This window comes from Erithacus rubecula, assembly GCF_903797595.1.
Source record: "Erithacus rubecula genome assembly, chromosome: 1".
NCBI lineage: Eukaryota > Metazoa > Chordata > Aves > Passeriformes > Muscicapidae > Erithacus > Erithacus rubecula.
This window is the reverse complement of record NC_136658.1, coordinates 98,433,166-98,450,692: the sequence shown is the minus strand read 5'-3', so window position 1 is coordinate 98,450,692 and position 17,527 is coordinate 98,433,166. Positions and strand designations below refer to the sequence as shown.

Below are 17,527 nucleotides of genomic sequence, written 5' to 3'. Positions count from 1 at the left end.
AATTAAATTAATGAATATTTAACTGCCAGTCACATGATGCTGCTTACAGATGCAGACAACTGCTTCCAGAAAAGTACAATCTAATGAGAGCCCAGGAAATGTGTACCATTCTCCCACTCTTGAGAGAGAGAGAGCAGACTGACTTCACTTTTAATGAACTATTGCAGGTGATGATCTGTGCTGAGGTTTGGACTATGACTGCAGTGCCTGTGGGGTGAACCAGAAGGTACTGATGTGGTGGTAAACTGTGAACAACCACAGCTTTTGACCAGTTTGCCAGTCTGGAAACTAAAGGAATGATACTGACTTCTGCACATTTTCTGATATGTGGCTGCTAAAGCTTCTTCAGATATGGTTAGAGAATTAATATTATTTTTATAAAGCATGGCCCAAGTTCTGGCTCATTGAAATTAGAATTGTATGAGAAATCCAACACACTGGACTTGTATCAAAAGGGAAATGTAAAGATCTACAGAATGGAAGAGGAGTAATACATGCCTGGTTACAATGCACTGGGGACAAAAGTTCCAATAATACAGCTACACAAATGTTTCTTAATATGCATATTAATAGATACAAAGCCTTAGGGCATGGGAAGATTTATATCTTTCTTCCCTTCAGCATGTGTGTCCTGACAGGCACTGTAACCTTTGGAGGGCAAGAGGCCAAAAAAATATTGCTTATTTACAGCAAACGCAGCTCCAAATTTCTTGTGAGAGTTTTAAGATCTGTTTTCTAGATATGACAATAAATAGTGTCACTGGTAACTGTAGTAGTCATTCAGGTTTCCTTTTTAAGAACAGCACATTCATTTCTTGTCAGTATTTACTTAAAACAGTTTTATGACACATAGAACAGGATTAAAACCCCCTGACTTTCTGCAGACCTGCAATTTCTGTAAGAAAGGATTCACAGTACTCTCAAACTAGTAGCAAACATTTCTCTACCTTATCTCACATTCAAGTAGATTAAATACTTTTAGTCAAAGCAGGGTGTCAGATTTTCATTTATCATAAAACTCAAGGCTACAGGATGAACTTGCTGTATGGGAATGAGGATAACTTAGAGTGTCTGTGAGTACCTGAATGCAGTTTAACCAGAGTGAAGAGAATAACAATTAATTTCCAAGCAACACATTTCTATGACCATACAATTAACACTAGAAAATAGTACTTTTTGTCTGTCCTTCTCACATGGAAAAAGCATGGTAATAGGTAAAAACATCATTTTGCTGGTTTGACCATATGGACTAAAATAGATATGACATCAATAAAGTTCAGTGATTATAGCTCTGCAGACTCCTTACCAGCACAATGGTGTGGCAGTCATAAAAGTAGTAAGAAAATTTAAACAGTGACAAAGTTACCTGAGATTTAAATACCCATTTTATGCAAGTAGATACACACAAACAAAAACTCCATAGCTGGAATTTTTTTTTAATATAAACAACTGAATCATTTTATACAAGGGATGAAGGAATTGAACCATTCTGAACTTTCAGTCATTCTATATATTAGCAGTTTTCTACTGTTGTTTCTTCTGCTTCAAGTATAAACAAAACTGAAATTACTGCCTGACACATATCTACAATCTATGTCATAAACTTCATGAAAAAAGACTATAAAATTATCATAAGAGTATTAATTTAACTTCATAATTTAATTATGTTTTACTTCATCTAGGTATCAAAACACTTTAAGACATGAAGTACTTTACTATCCCTGCATTTGAAAGACATTTTTTCAGTCACTTTTTTCCAATCTGTTAACTGATATTTGTGAAAGTGAACTAATTTTTCTAAAATATTAAACAAAGAGAAAAAATAAAATTCTTGGGTGAGACTCTGATGGCAACTCAAATGCAAGAGTTTTAAGTAACTCCACAGATCTTGACAGAGTTTGAATTTACAGGTGTATAACTCAGAACAAAATTCTGTCAAGCTCATTCTAAAAGAATTAATAAACACTAATTTCAAAATATGATAAAAAGACTATCTGTGATGGGAAGATAAAAATATTTTAATTCTTGGGTTTTACGCTGCACAATATATTTTTAAAATATTGCTCCATATTTGCTGCTGCTTTCTCATTACTGAACAAATATAGAAATTTCTACCCTTAAAAAGAAGGTGTCTTGTTACAGTGAATGAGGACCTGCTGACAGAAGTCATTTAGCTACTGCTGCTGTTCAGGATATGTTGTATATAGACCATGCCATTATTCTCTTTGCTGTGCAGAAACCTGCACTTTGAGTGACTGGCTTGACAGAATTATCAAGGAAAGGCAAGCCTAAAATTTCACAAAGGTTTTAGGTTTCTAACTTCGAAGTGAACCTCAGTCATGTACACTTCTGAAAAACTGTTAACAGACAGGTATTTCTAAATAAAGGCAAGCACAGTACAGTGCTTGCATGTTTTTCCAGCCAGTAATGAACTGGCAGTACCACAAAGGTGCTCTGCCAGGCAGTTGAATCTAGTACACACAGGAGAGATTAAACCATGATTGTAGGACTCATTAAGTTTTATTGATTCAGTTTTAGCTCCTTTTTCCTCTGCTTTAAAAACAACACTGGTCAGCGAGGCTATCAACAGACATTATGCAAGACAGAATAATTCTGAGGTTACAGTAATAGATTTTTGTTTGTGTCCTCTGTCATTTGATGAAAAATGGCATATTATTTTGAACTGAATTAATTTCAGTTTATATTGTGAAAATGAATGAAATAAACCCACTAATATTTCAATAAACATGACATTCATGTTCCAATTTACTATTCAAATGAACTAAGAGAAATTGTGTTTATTTTGTGCTGAAGTCTCAATCACTTTTCCAAAATTTGCATAAGTGGCCAAGAATAGATACAGTAAAATTCAATACTCAAAGATGTAAGACTTAGGTTCTTGTTCTTTTTTGAAGTGCTGAAATTTTTCTAATCAAATCCAATACAACCAAAATTTCACTTCAATATTAATGGAAGTAGAGAGAATCTACAAAATTCATTACTTATAACCCCCACTCCTTTGGAAGACTGTCATTAAAAAAATAGTGACTTTAAATCTTTCTCCAACTTCTTATTCCCTCCAGGGTAAGAAACAGAAGGACTCCCAGAGGAAGCATCTTATGTATTTGGGAATATGTAAGGAAGCAGAGCTGGAGATACCTCACCTTTGCAGGTGCCACACAGCCAATTCCAGAAATCTGGAATTCTGAAATTGTGCTTGGATTGTGTTTCACACACTATTTCTTTTTAGAAACATGGAATCATGTTTTGAATTATTTCAAACCTTTGTACCAAAAGAGAGGCAATTTTTGCATGAATTGAATAATTAACATATGAAGCCAATCAGAAACAATGTTACTTTGCACCTATTTTCTCACCAATTAAACTTATCATTTTAGGCTGACAAGTAATTTATTATACCTGTGTTATTAGGACCTTCAAGAAGTGTCACATTTACGGAATGGATCCTTCCACTTTGCTAGATTTTCTTACCTGTTCATATCATCTAGATGTTCAGCAGCAAAATAAAAACTTTTGATCTTAGGATGGCAGGCTTTGAATGCACTGTAGAGGAAAAACATAATTAAGAAATATAATGGCACAACTCATTTTTTAATTTTTTTCTGAAATGCAAAACCACATGGTCACCAAGGAATGAGATGAATTCACATTTCTGAGTTGCTGCATGCCCCCTAACAGTATATGAACATACAACTTTTAGGATTGTGCCACGTTTCACCAAGTAAAGTGCTCTTCATCTACCCTTCAAAATAATCCTTGATTTATATAGGCATAAAGAATTGTTCAACCATCACCTGCAGTATACTCTATGTGGATAAAGTTCATCAGTTAAGGATAAAATAATATGTATCAGGTAATTTTGCTGATATACATACAGCAGTCAATTTTTTCTGAACAGAAAACTGACTAAACAATTAATTCAGTACAACAGCAAAATTCTCAATCCTTGTGATTTCTCATGTCCCAATGACTTTGACATTACCTTTAGTTCTAATGACTGCATTTCAAGCAGGAAAATGTGATGTGCTGATAGACTTCTGCAAAGCTGTCATAAATCAACAGTGTGCTCATGAGGTCCTAAGCAATGGGCAATTACATCTCATTTCTCCTTTACACCAAAGTAATCAACATGACTGGGCTGAGGGAATTACTGCATTTCATACATAATATGAAATAAATTACTAGAAAGAACCTTTTAACTATGTTGGATAAAGATTTATGGTGAAATACCTGAAGACCCAGCAAATGCATTTAAAATAATGAATAATTTACAGTAGAGAAGAATAATTTTGAGAATAATCTCAGGGTGTCTCTTAAGAACAAAAAATCTAACAGTCCTAAAGAAAATAAGGAAATCTACAAACATGATGCATGACAAGCATCATTACCATTTTTCAGAGACATAATAGATTTTATATATATATATATATACACATATGCACACACATACATATATATATATAATGTAATATAATATTTCTTACTCTCTAATTAATTGTGTTTCAAAAAATGGCAATGTCCTTCTTCATGCTTATCATGCTTGTAATTTTCAATATACATATCTGTGTGCACACAGATGTACACACATCTATGTTTTAGAAATCAGGCAAATGAAACTGATAACAGGAAAGTTACTGCTAGAGAAAGCAACCTAACATTGAGGCTAAACAGATTCCTCTAACACACGACAGATAACAGTGTTATGCAAGTCAAAGCAGATGTAGAGACATCTGCTCAGTTTAGAAAGACATCATCAAGTTACTGAGACCTAAAACTGGACTTCTTAAAACTGTTACACAGCATCTGTCATCTGGATTCTTAGAGGGTTTTTTCCCTTTATCTACAATGAAAGCAAAGAATCTTAATAACCACATTTTATGTGCTGCTATTCAGTAGACACTAAATCAAGTAAAACCAAAACACTGCAATCTAAGCAGGGTGCAATTCTGAAAAATGAGTTGACTTTATGCTGCTGCCCCAACAAGAAAGAAACAATGAAGCACTTTAGCCATGTGGCCCAAGGACACAGGACAACAGGGTCAAGTTAATGTATCTTTTTTTTTTTTTTAATGCAATTTTAATTTTCTGCCCTTTGAGACCACCTTGAAGTCTAGAGTTCATCCTAAAGAGAAATATAGGTCAACTGATACAAGGTTGGTGCTTTCTGTAGAACTGTAGGTACTACAAATCATACAATTTTATATCTGAAAATGTTTTACACATTTTTCAGCAATTCCAGTCCTGTTTAAAAAACTGTACAAATCATTAGAAGGAGAGGCAAAAAAAAATTTTGAACAATAATGGCTTTAAAAATATCTCTGTGGGAGCATGCACCTGTCACATTGCTACATAAGCTTGAATTTATCTAAATAATAAATGGCTTTGTGCAATGACACAAATCTGGATAGCAGCATAAACAGGTGAGAAGAAACATTCTTGGGACCTTTAGGTCATATAAAAAAATACAACAAATCACTGCCACTCTCTTTTTTTCACTCTGCCTCAGGACTGAAATAATGTCTCGGCAAACTTTAGAGATGATGCTTACTAATTTGGAGTTACATTAAATATTGATGCCTGGCCATGAACTTGGGGACTTTCTCATTTGGATGGCCTCTGTATAATGCTTAAAACTTTGTTTTGAATATAAAGCACACAAACACTCTCCAACCCCCAACAAACAAATAAAAAAATAGCAATCCCAAAAGGAAAGGGACAAAAAAAGAAAGGAAAACTAGGAAAATAAAGGGACATAAGCAGCCAAGCAGTCTTCTTGCTCATAATTCATTTTGGTCTAGTCAAGCACTGTGGCTCATGGTGAAGTGAAAAAATAACCTTTTTTGGACAAGAGGGCATATACAACACAAAAAATTAATTTTCTTTTTTCATATGAGCTTATTCTGTGACACAACCTCATGACAAATGTAATGTCCATGATCTCCCTATTTTAGGGAAAACCTTGTCCTTTGTTTGGACTTTATTTGTTGTACCATGGTTTATTTTTAAGCATGCTTACTATTTCTTGCGGCATTCACTGGCTCTGTCAATTTTAAATTCAGGTAGACTGATGAATCCTTCTGCTTTTTCATCCTGCAAAGATAGTTCCAGATATTACTGAAGCTAAAGTGTCAGGAAAAAAAAACCCACCATGCTGAAAACTTACAAATATTTTCACTTGCCTGCTTTACAAAAGGATTACTAATGTCTGCTCTGCTCTGGCAAACTTCCCACAGAAGTCAGAGACTTTTGCAGAAGAAGCAAGACAGATCCCTTGGTGAAAAATACGATTTTAAATACTCAGTTTTCTGAAACAATTTCACAATTGAAGCAAAATTTGAAAAAATACAAAATGACCAAATGTATTCAGTCAATTAGTTATTGTAATTAGTTAATTTTTTGGGAAAATGGACTAATTAGTAAGGAGAAATGCAGCCTAGTGGAAGAACAGAGAAAAAAAGCAATTTCAATGGGTGTTTATCATTTTTATGTATCACAGCTAAGCGGCATGATATGTCCTCAGCTACTTTCATCTCTCTACAACACTCAGAATATATCTGACCTTCCTCCCCTCTCCTCTGAAGATTTACAGTTTTTTTTTTATCAGCTATGCAATCTCCCTTGACTTTTCACAGTTTGAAAGCATTATTTATATTAAGCTACTATTACATCAATAATACAGACTCTGTTATTTAACTGCTCATAACTTTGCATACAAAATTAATACAGGATCATAGAAATTGAACTGGAAAACACACAAATGTATGTGAAGGAATTCCACGAAGACACATATTTTCCTAAGAGTTTAAATGGTTATTTACACCACATATGCAGTCCATATGCCTTCTCAAAAACAAGTAAAAGGCAGAATTCAGCATATAAAACTGGAGGTGGAAGGTACAGGGTTGTAACTGGTTCTGCATTAGCAGGTATTTTAAAATCAAAAAGACAGTGTTTAGAATAATCTAGCTGTTTCTTTTTTGAATGGTTGCCTAGAGAAACAGAGTTTTGGCAAGAGCAGTGTTGGCTTGTCTGTCCACCAGCTGCTGAGGCACCTCCTACCAGCCTTTGAGTCTAGTGGTGATGACAAACACTGTGCTCAGGAGCTGAAAATCTCAAAAACATCCAGAACTCAGAAAATCTTGAGGAAACTTGGGATAGAGTGGGAGACAGAGGTGCTGAGTGCACTGCCCTCTCCATGAGGAAGGATGGCACAATTCAAGAGGTTCCAGCTGCTCCTTGGACCCAGCTGCTGAGCACTAACTGCACCTGTAGGCATCAATTATTGCCCTGATGAAAACCTTGGGGTAGCCAAGGGAGGGAGAATGGAGAGAAGGGAGTTAGGGTTACTGATCTGAAGCTGGGATCAAGACACAAATGGAAAGGCTTTGAGAACTCCGGCCATGGAACAACTTGCTTTCTGTTTACTCAGGGAGAAGATGGGGATTACTTTGAAAAGGTACAAATGCTTGCTGTAATTAAAAGAACAAGTCCAGGGCAGAGTGCATGCAGATGTTAACAACAGTTTTATCTCAGCATACTTACTAATGAGGATTAATAGGATTAAAAATCAAGATATCCTAACACTGGCAAAATGCTTTGCAGCTAAAGCTGATATAATACAAGTGTACCAAGGCAGAAAATGTTGCATAATCAAAGCTGTACACAGTTTAGCAGGGATGCTCCTGTGGTTTTAAGTTCAGCATATATGAGCACTGAAATCATATCAAAAGCTACAAAGAAGAAACAACAGGAGAACAGAACTGAGAAAACAGAGCTATCTTCCTTAATTGCCTAGCAGAGATAAACAAGGAACACCAGGCAGCACAACATTAAAGTTTACACTTCCATGACTAAGCTTGAATGACAGGATTAAGTAATTACCTTTTTGCTTTCAAGGGTTCGAGGATAAATTTATTCCAAACTGGTGTCATGAGGACACAGAAAACTGTGTTATTTCTCCACATAGTAAAAGGTGCATTGGAAGGAACAAATATCTCAAAACCCTCACAGTAACTTTGTCAGGCAGTTAATATTATTTTGGTGAATAAAATTATTAACATATATAAGCACTGAAAGCATTGTTTTCCCACCAGATCATGACTACAGCACTACATAAAGTATTCATTGAGACAATGAGTACAGTTGTTTACCTCTTCATTGATATACCAATACAGAGATGTGTCCTTCAGGACAAACCAGTACTTTTTCCATTTCTGGGAGAAATAACTTTTGGCATCTTTCTTTTTCCAAAGCCAGCCTTCACAATCCCCTCGACCAAGATCTTTACATGAGATCCGTCTTTTGCTTTTACCAGGAATAGGAGCTGAAAATGACAATGAGGTGACGTGAAAGCATTTGATTTGTCCACTAAATCAACAAGATACCTAGTCAGAAAGCACTAAATATGTCTGTTTAAGAAAATTAATCTAACATTTCAACCTCAAACTGCCATGAAAAATTATTACAAGCATTCTATTTTGACCACAAAGCAAAGCTTATGCACACCACCATTAGTTAAAAGCCAAAGCAAATTAAACCAAACCACGTTCAGCATCTCAGAGCTCATATTCTATGGATAAGACAAGAAAAAAAAAGCAACACAGAAAGGGAAGACAAAAGAAAGGCAAGATATTTAGAAATAAGAAAAATGATTATTCGTAATTTTCAACAGATTAGTATTTCACATTAGAATAAAGCACACAACATATAAATTCATGTACTTTCCACTTGGTTACCAAATACAACTATTGAAGTACTTCACAGGTGTTCACAAACCTCTCTTTGCAGCTCTTTTTGAAACAGTTCCTAAGGTCTTTGTACTTCAAAATCAAAGGAGGAAATTTTACTATGATATAAATTACCTGAGAGCGTAGGTAATGAGCAAGTGCTGCAGTGAGACATTACCTGAACACAGCTGGAAAAACCAACCCTGGCCCCAAAGAGGCTAGAGTCTAAGTATTCAAAAAAAGAAGATAAAAGCAGATACATGAAGGTAGAGGAGGATTAGGAAACTATGAGACATCAGTAATGGACTAATACATTGTCAACATGCTCAACTGAACTCAGTATTTTATTGGAGCTAACAAGTTAGAGCTCCTCACATACTGCAATACTGTAAAATTTATCTTGGCAGTGCCCTTCCTACCCATATATGAAAACAAATTTAATTTTTACCTTTGTTCTTCTTTTTACTTTTCTGCTGTAGAGAAGACTGCTGAAATGTCTGCAAGAAAATAAAAATGGAAGAAGTGAATATACAATTTTTATATTAATCCACATACTTCCAATAAAAGAAATGCTACATGAAGTCATATCGGGTAACACCAGCCAAGAGACTTCTAGGCCTAAGAAAAAGGTAATTTTAGTTCATGTGTCCATAAGGTTGTAAAGCAAAAACACACTGTAAAACATCTCAAAACAGATCACCAGTTAAGTTGCCAAACCAGCTGTAGTTTCTGTCCAAAATGGTCACTCTCTCTTCTTGTTCTGTTAATAAAGATGGAATGTCTGTCATTGTTTACTATGATAATAAGCTACATAGCCCATGTATTTCTAATTTATGCACTAAATAAAGTATTCTTGACATCTATATGTAAATATGCAAAATAACACACTGCCTAATGCAGCTGTGGAAGTATTAATACAATGGTCATCAGACCATCAGACAATTTTCACAGAACTAGGCCTAGTATTCTGAAAGACACCAGTAAATTCTGTTAAATCACAACTGGGAAAAAGTCTCCCAAATAAAAACTCTGACCTAGAACTTTATTTTTTCACCAGGTTTTAAGTGGAAGTATTTCTCTCCAGGTGATTGACTCACACAAATTAACCCACTCCCTTGACAATGAGACAGGATAGAAATTGCTCCTTTATTTAAGATCTTAGCTTATTAATATTATTAATAAACTTTAACACATTTTATAATATTTATGTTTAAAAACTTTGACTCAGATAAGAACAATCCCCAGTGAACTAAAATGAAATAATTCTTTAATTAATCAGCCAAAATTTAAAGACATGATTTCACTTGTTTTGAATTTTAGTTTTCTAGGAAGACAGACAAATTTATCACTGTCAAAACTAAGAAAAGGCTACATTAGAGTGTCTGAGCATTACAACTTCCTATTTCAGCTTGCCAGGAATCAATACAGAAATCAATACTTTTGTACTGCTTGGTAAAAATAAATCTAAGCACAAGCACTGACAGTTCTGCAATCCCAAATCCTGTTCCTAGTAGATGAGACAAACCCTCAGCCTAGTTTACAAAACTAGTTTCAATTCAAAGAGCAGCTTTGGTTTTGCACATGGCACTTAGTGCTACAGCTTAATTGACATGATATTGTTTGGTCAAATGCTGGACTGAATAATCTTGGAGTTCTTTTCAAACCTTAATGTCTCTACTCTGATTTTTTCCCCTTTGCTTCCCACAAGCACGAGCTCACGTGCAGCAGACTCAGCTTCAAAGGGATCTCTTGCCTCACAGCTGAGAGATTTTCATGCAGCAAAATCTAACATGCCTATGGGGAAAAATTACCAGCAAGACAATAATTAAGCATAATTAAAATTTTTAACTGACTTGCTAGATGTGCTGATCCCTGGGAGACCATATCTGACAAAAACTACTCCACTATATTGCTACCTCAGAGGGTCAAAATAAGCTTTCACTGGGAAGTAAAGAAGGATCACACTTGTTTTCATTCCCTGACTTTGTCCTTTTTCTTCTGCTACTGTTAACAATTAAAACAGCACCAGCTCTCAACAAACCAAAACAGCAGCACCATCCCAGTTATATCACACAAAATATTTCAACCTGCAAAGGACTAAAGGAGATCTTAATGACACAAGAATAACAGAGTGGCTGAGCAGAAGTGTGTAAATAACTCCCTCTGACAATCGTACTTAATTCAAAGTGGATGAAAAAAATACACACACATACAAATCCAAAACTTTAGCACTTCTCAGTTCACAACTCAGACAATTTCATTCTGCTGTTTGACTTTTCTGCACTATTATTTTCACAGTGTCAAAACAGAAAAGTAAAATATCTGCTCCATTTTCTCCCAAGTGATTCTGAGAGCAGGTGAGAACAACATGAAAAGCCTTCTCTTTAGATGTTTTGTCTGCAAATTGAACCTGCAAATCTCAGTTCACACCTCTTAACTTCTGAGTCAGTTTTTGGGAAGAAAGGGTAATGAAGGGGTATCAGTTTTTAACAGGAAGAAAGCATGTAATTTTCATGTCTAACCATTTTTCCATACATTATGTTATATTGCAAAATAGAAAGGTTTTATTAAATTCAGTTATTATTCTAAATTAGCTCACTGAATTAAATAATAATTAAGGGCAAATTCTACAACTGAGTGAAGTTCCTGGGAACTATTTCAACTGCAGTGATTTTAACTAACACTTTATATTACTTTACATAGACTTCAGGCTTCAGTCTAGCTGACCCTTTGCAAAAAACAGCACCATCTTTCCTTTTAACTCAGAAAATGTATATGTAATATAAAATTTGTAATTAGAAAACAACACAACAGCAAAAACAAAAAAGTGAGGATGAAATAAAAAAATGCTTCTTTGTTGCTTTTTAGGAACTCACTGAAGGCCATCTACAGCCTCTTATTGCTTTTAAGGTAAGGCTTAGTGCCATTTTCTCAGTGCTGTCAGGAGGTCATGCCCCTCCTCCTGACCAGAGCAAGCCTGGCTTTGGATCCTGTTCTTCTGGGTCACCTCTAGCACACACAAGCCATCTCCAAAGAGGTAGATTCCACAGCTTATTCAAACAACCTATCCTCATGATGGCCCCCATAATGTTTCCCCTTTTACAGCTTAATTCTGTGACGTGGCAAATACAGAAATAATGTAACTACTACTTATAAATTACATGAATTTGCACCAAAGAATGAAGTTTAGTTGTACCAATGCAAACTTGCTGTAAGATGCTCTTTAATCACTTGCCCACAAAGCCAGATTCAATGTATGTTCACTGCATTTTGATTCTGATACACCTTGGGCTTTGAGTAACTGCTTTCATAAACATGCTGTCCCAGTTTCCAAGAAGCCATCTCATCTACTAATTCTGACAGCAAGCATGAAATGAAATAGAAAGCAGCATTCCATATTAAAGAAAGTTGTTAGTAACTCAAAATAATGAGTAAAATGGAAACAGGATGGACATCAAAAAGATTAGATAGATGAGTACCCTAAAGACAAGTAGCAACTGGCACTCCTGAAGAAAATTTGAAACTGTTTAATCATATCCTGAATGATATACTTTCCAGTCATCCAAAACACAACTACAAAACCTTTCCATTATCCAAAAGCAAGGTGTCACTTGATGCTTAACATATATCAAAACCCCTGAGACTCAGTGAGATTTTAGACAAAATTATTTTCTCCTGTAATATGTGATCTTTTAGCTTGTTCTATTTAATAATACACCTAGACTTAGCACTTTGACAAATGCATCTCTAAGGAGAATATCAAAGAAATATTTAACTTACATATGTCTGCCTTTCCTATCAGCAGCCTCAAAGGACACAATTTATTAAAGAGTTTTTTCTATATTTCAGGTTTGATGTTTTGGTTTTTGGGAGGCTTTTGGGGTTTGGGGTTTTTTTTGTTTTTTGTGGGTTTTTTTGTTTGTTTGGTTTTTTTGGTTTTTTTTTTTTTGTTTTCTGTTTAGCTTTTTTTACAAAGGTTCTAGCATGCTTCTAGCCCTATTTTTCTAAGGTCTTAGCTGCAAATTCCATGAGCCAATGGAGATTTCATCATGCAGGTAAGAGTCACAACAGTTCCTCTCTTCCTGCAACTGTTCATTACCAGATTTCCTGTGTGGGTTGTATTTATTTTAACAGTCTTCAAAATGACTGACAGAGTTCCAAAAGGCCAGCAGACTGCACACCTGTAAAGAGCAAACCTGCCCCAGGGCAAGCCTTTAAGGATTACAGCACAGCAATGCAGCAACAGTGTAGAAAACTTGCAGGTGGAAGTTCATACCAACCAAAGAGATCCACTGGCCTGTAATTGTACTTGCTCTTTAGCAAGCAAATAATCCTGTATAGGTGGTGTAATCAATACTATCTGCATGCACACAATCCCACATCAGCATCTTTGTATGTATAACACAATATTTTCAAGAAATGAGACTATCATGCTTTTTTCTCATTCTCAGAATTATCCAGGTTTCTCTCCTGGGAGGAAGTACTTATTATTGGTTAGTCCTGTAACTGTTCTATTTTGCTCTGAAGGGAAACAAGATTGAAAGTTAGTCATTAATCTTCAGAAGCCTGAAAGTGTATTTATTATTAACTTGCTTAGTAGTAATCTTTTAGCTCTCTATTTGGAAAAATGTATTTAAATGGAAGTGTGAAATTAAGTTTCAATTAATTTATTTGTTTCATGCCAAATAGGAAACTTAACAAACAGATCTTTCAAAACTAATATCAAATTGGAGTGAAACTGCTATCAGAAGAGGACGATGTTTGATGAAATGATTATGATGAAAGTTAGAAAACTTCTATTCTAGTTGATAGTCCAAAAAAGAATAGAAAACAAATAGACTGATTATAGAAATAATACATGTAAGAAGAATTGTTATTTATACTAACTTCAAGAGTCTGAGGAAACTGTCTAAAGATTTGAGGTCAAGCTTTTTTCTAAGAACTAATACAAATTAGATAGCTGTGACCAACAGAATGTTACAATCATATCCAAAAAATAAATATATTCTAATAGTTATATAGAATGCTTCATGGTTACAGAATTTGTAGGTCTACCAAAAAAAAAAAAAAAACAAAAAATCACAGTTGAAGATTCTCTGAAGGAATAGACTGGCCATAGCAACTAGTACTAAACTGGACAGCTCCTAAAATTCTCATTCAAGGGCTTGTTTTTTTTCCCACTACCCTTCAGAGATTTTCACTCAAACATTTAAAATAAAGCTGGAAGAAAGAACCAGGTTATGGAAAAAATAATATTCAATTCTTCTACTGAAATTTGAGCTCAGTCTGATTGGAAGAGAAAATGGCACATATCTTTATAGCTTTATTTAGAGGTGGGGTCAAATCCAATTTTTCTCAAGCAGCAAGTTTAGACACTCAGGAACTGTTTACAGGCAGGCAGTTTCCCTGTCACTCTAAGATAGATTTCTCTAGTTTCAGTAGGGTAGCTTGTAACACATCTGATTACTGGAACTTTCTGCTACAGATGGAAAAGCCAGTATCTGGGAAAAAAATGAAAGCTGATTCTGCCAATTATACCATTGATCTCTCACTTGGAGAGAGTTCTCAGTGCTTAGAGAACACTGGCAATGTTCTATTTTCACAGTTTTTATATACCACATACACATTCCTCTGCATTTGGTGTGATGAGACCCATTATTTCTGAGCTAAAAAGACTGAAAAGGGACAAAATGCAAACCTATTTGGATACATCATACTCTACATCAGTATTAACATCTGATGCTTAAGGGTACTCACAACACAGGATTTTGCCAAAATCTTTTTTTTTTTTTACCATCTTATTTAGTCTCCTTTAAGAGCTTATAACAGACAGAACTAATTATTTTCATGGCTATTTGTTGAAAATAAGGTTTTCAAGGACTGTTGCAAAGACATGATGAGGGAAGACCTCTGTCAGAACAGAAAGTCTGAAACCTCCTGCTAACCAGCAGCAGATTTTCATTCTTGCATTTTGTTAATGACCACAAGGAGAAAGAAACAGTATGTATGTGCCTTAAGAGTTTTTCACTGTAAAAAAGGCAGGCTGAGATCTTGAAGCTGCCAGCTTTTCATCTGCCTCTGAGGTGAGCAATGGCTACATGAGCTGTGGAGGATGGTCTCCTTATCACATAGTCTGCAAGGGTTGATAATATCAAAGATGTCTATTCTTTTCATCCAACTGCTCCTATGTCTGCTTATCCAAGAAGAATAGGCTAGCTAAGGGCAGAACCATGATCCTCTGAAATGTGATAGCAAGAACAGCTTTTCTGCTCAGGGATTCTTATTCATTCTCCCAATTCTATAGGTTTTCTTATCATTTGAGGGTGGGGGGGGGCTCTGTGGTAAATGTTACAATAGCTGAATATAACTTAGCAGTTGCAGAAAGCTAGTGCAAATATTTTGTGTGAAGTTGTTACATAATGAATGCAAAAATAAAATTATTTTTTAAATCTTCAGGCTATTTGGAAAAATAATATATAGTGGTGCTGTTTTCTACCACCAGGGAAAGATTTTCCTAGTTAGCCATTAAGCCACAGGGCTCTTTAACTGAAATACAAAGCAGTAAAACTCTTGGACAACATTAACTTTAAATCAGACTTCTTATATTCCCCCAGTCTTTTTGACTGACATAACAAGGACTGCAGCAGTGTCATAGCTGCTTGGAGCAAATGAGAATAAAAAGCTAAACCAGACAAGTGCTGTTCATTAAAATAATTTATTCTGACATCATTGTTCTGCTCTACATCTACTTTGAAACATGTAATTTTGGTACCTCCCACACTACTTTTTATTGACATTTAAGAAATCTAGGAGAGAAAGGGAAGATTCAAAAACTGTATGTATCCTTTAATGGCAAAAGTCCAAGATGCATCAGTTGCTTCATCACTGTGTGTTTCAAGTGCACCCATTTAAGAAGGAAAAGAGAAACTAAACTATCACCTGTTGCAGAACAGTATTTAACCCTATATTTTGTTTTCTACCCCCTGTCAGTTCCCATTTTAACCTCTTACTGAGGCCAATGGACCAGTGAGAAAAACCACAAAACAACTGAGGCAGGAAGTCAGCCCTGGAGATAATTTTTTCCAGCCTTGTTGCTCAAAGCAGACTGGAGCAGAGAAGGCTGTTCAGGACTGTGTCCAGTTGGGTTTTTAGTACCTCCAAGATGGAGACTCCATAAACTCCATGGGTAACCTGTTACAGGTAAACCATCTTCACAGTAAAATTACTATATTGTTCTTATGTTTATATGGAATTCCCTGTATTTCAATTTTTGTCCATTATCTTTTGTCCTTTCACAGTTGTCTGAGACAAGTCACCCCAAAAGCATTTGAGAAGCCTTGTGGATACTTGTGCCCTGCTGCTATGCCCCTTTAGCAGATACCAAACTTTGCAATTTCTTCCAGGAAAAATCTTGGTTTGATTAGAAATTTTCTGTGTTATTCATAGGGAAGGTAGATTTTCCTTGTATGCTTATTGAAACATCAAAACAACAAAACTATCCAAGCGGATTTAAGTAACTTGATCTATTATTGGATTAGAGAGGTGGTTCTGTGGCACAACATGGAGCCAATCTTGGATCTTCTCAGAAGAAAACAAACTGCTGTATAACAAAAGTAACCCCTGGGCCATTAACATCTTGCACCAAGCCCACGGTCTTTGCAGAGGAAAAATCATTAGCCTAGAATAAAAGTCCCATGCCCCCTTAGAACACCTTGGTGCTTGCCTATGGCAATGAGCACATACACCTCACTTCTGCAGGAATGAGCAGCATTTCTGATTGTCTCCCTCAGCATGATCTCTTTCATACTGCTCTCTCTGTGTGATGGAAAAAAGTGCAGAGGATGTAGATGCTCTGAGAAAAGGTTTCTGCTTTAAGGAAGATACACTATTGCAAGTTATCCTCTGTTAACACTTGGACATAATATGCCTTGGTGAAAGAAACAGGAAACTCCTTCTGGCTTTCAACAGAGGGGAAGTTTTCAGGGAAAAAAAAGCAAAGAGTTTCTCTAGATCAGGAATTATACATTCTGTTAAAATTCATCCCAAACACTTCCACTGGCCTTATGAATTAAGGCAGAAAAAGAACAGTTCATTCCAGTATAAAAGTCTCATTACTTGCTGGAATTCAGTTAAATTTCCTCTAAGCATAAGATGAAGCAGCCCTTTGCAGAAGGTGAGCAAAAATAACATTAGGTCTTTTTAGTTCTGAGCTGGCCGTGGTGACCTTATGGGTACAAACCATCTTACAAGAAGTTTTACACATCATTCTAAAGTCAGAATTCTGTAGTGTTGGAAATACTATCTACTTAGGTTAATCTGAAAGTAAAGGGATATACTTGAGAAGTGGACAAAAAGCAGTTATTGCTTTATGAAAAATACCAGGTTGCTTTTTCCTCCACAGCACAGTAGCAGAGATGGATTGGCTGACTCAGGGATCAGGTGCTAAGCAACAAGCACTTCTCTCCAGTGAAACAGAAACACCTAATAAAGCAGCTTCAGTTCAGGAGCTGCAGTGCTGCAAAGAGCCATTTTCCCCCCAGGTGGAACCATACAATCTCCTATATTGTGTGTCAGCAACAGGCTCAAGGGGCCACCACTGTGTAAGTGGGGCAGAGGAATGGGGCAGAGAGTCCTTTGGAGTCCAAACCACTACTTAGAAAAAAATCCCTTGTTCAGAAACAATGGAGCTCTTTGTCAAAGCCTTTCAATAAAATAGCACTCTGAAACAGGCATATGTGCTCCATTAATTCTAACAATATTTCCACCACTCAGTACACTTT

The 17,527-nt window shown here is 35.7% G+C and overlaps 2 protein-coding genes across 9 annotated transcripts in view; both read right to left on the bottom strand.

The window, feature by feature from the left end:
• Positions 1-17,527, bottom strand: part of CNKSR2 (connector enhancer of kinase suppressor of Ras 2) — a 201,129-nt gene that overhangs the window by 45,886 nt on the left and 137,716 nt on the right. For all 8 annotated transcript variants that reach the window (XM_079320101.1, XM_079320100.1, XM_079320099.1 and 5 more), the window contains 4 exons: positions 9,196-9,244; positions 8,172-8,344; positions 6,038-6,111; positions 3,493-3,564 (listed from right to left, as the gene is read on the bottom strand). In XM_079320101.1, the coding sequence (XP_079176227.1) occupies positions 3,493-3,564; positions 6,038-6,111; positions 8,172-8,344; positions 9,196-9,244 (368 nt within the window). The remainder of the gene's footprint in view (positions 1-3,492; positions 3,565-6,037; positions 6,112-8,171; positions 8,345-9,195; positions 9,245-17,527) is intronic.
• MBTPS2 (membrane bound transcription factor peptidase, site 2) overlaps positions 1-17,527 on the bottom strand; it is a 208,486-nt gene that overhangs the window by 155,827 nt on the left and 35,132 nt on the right. The window lies entirely within an intron of this gene.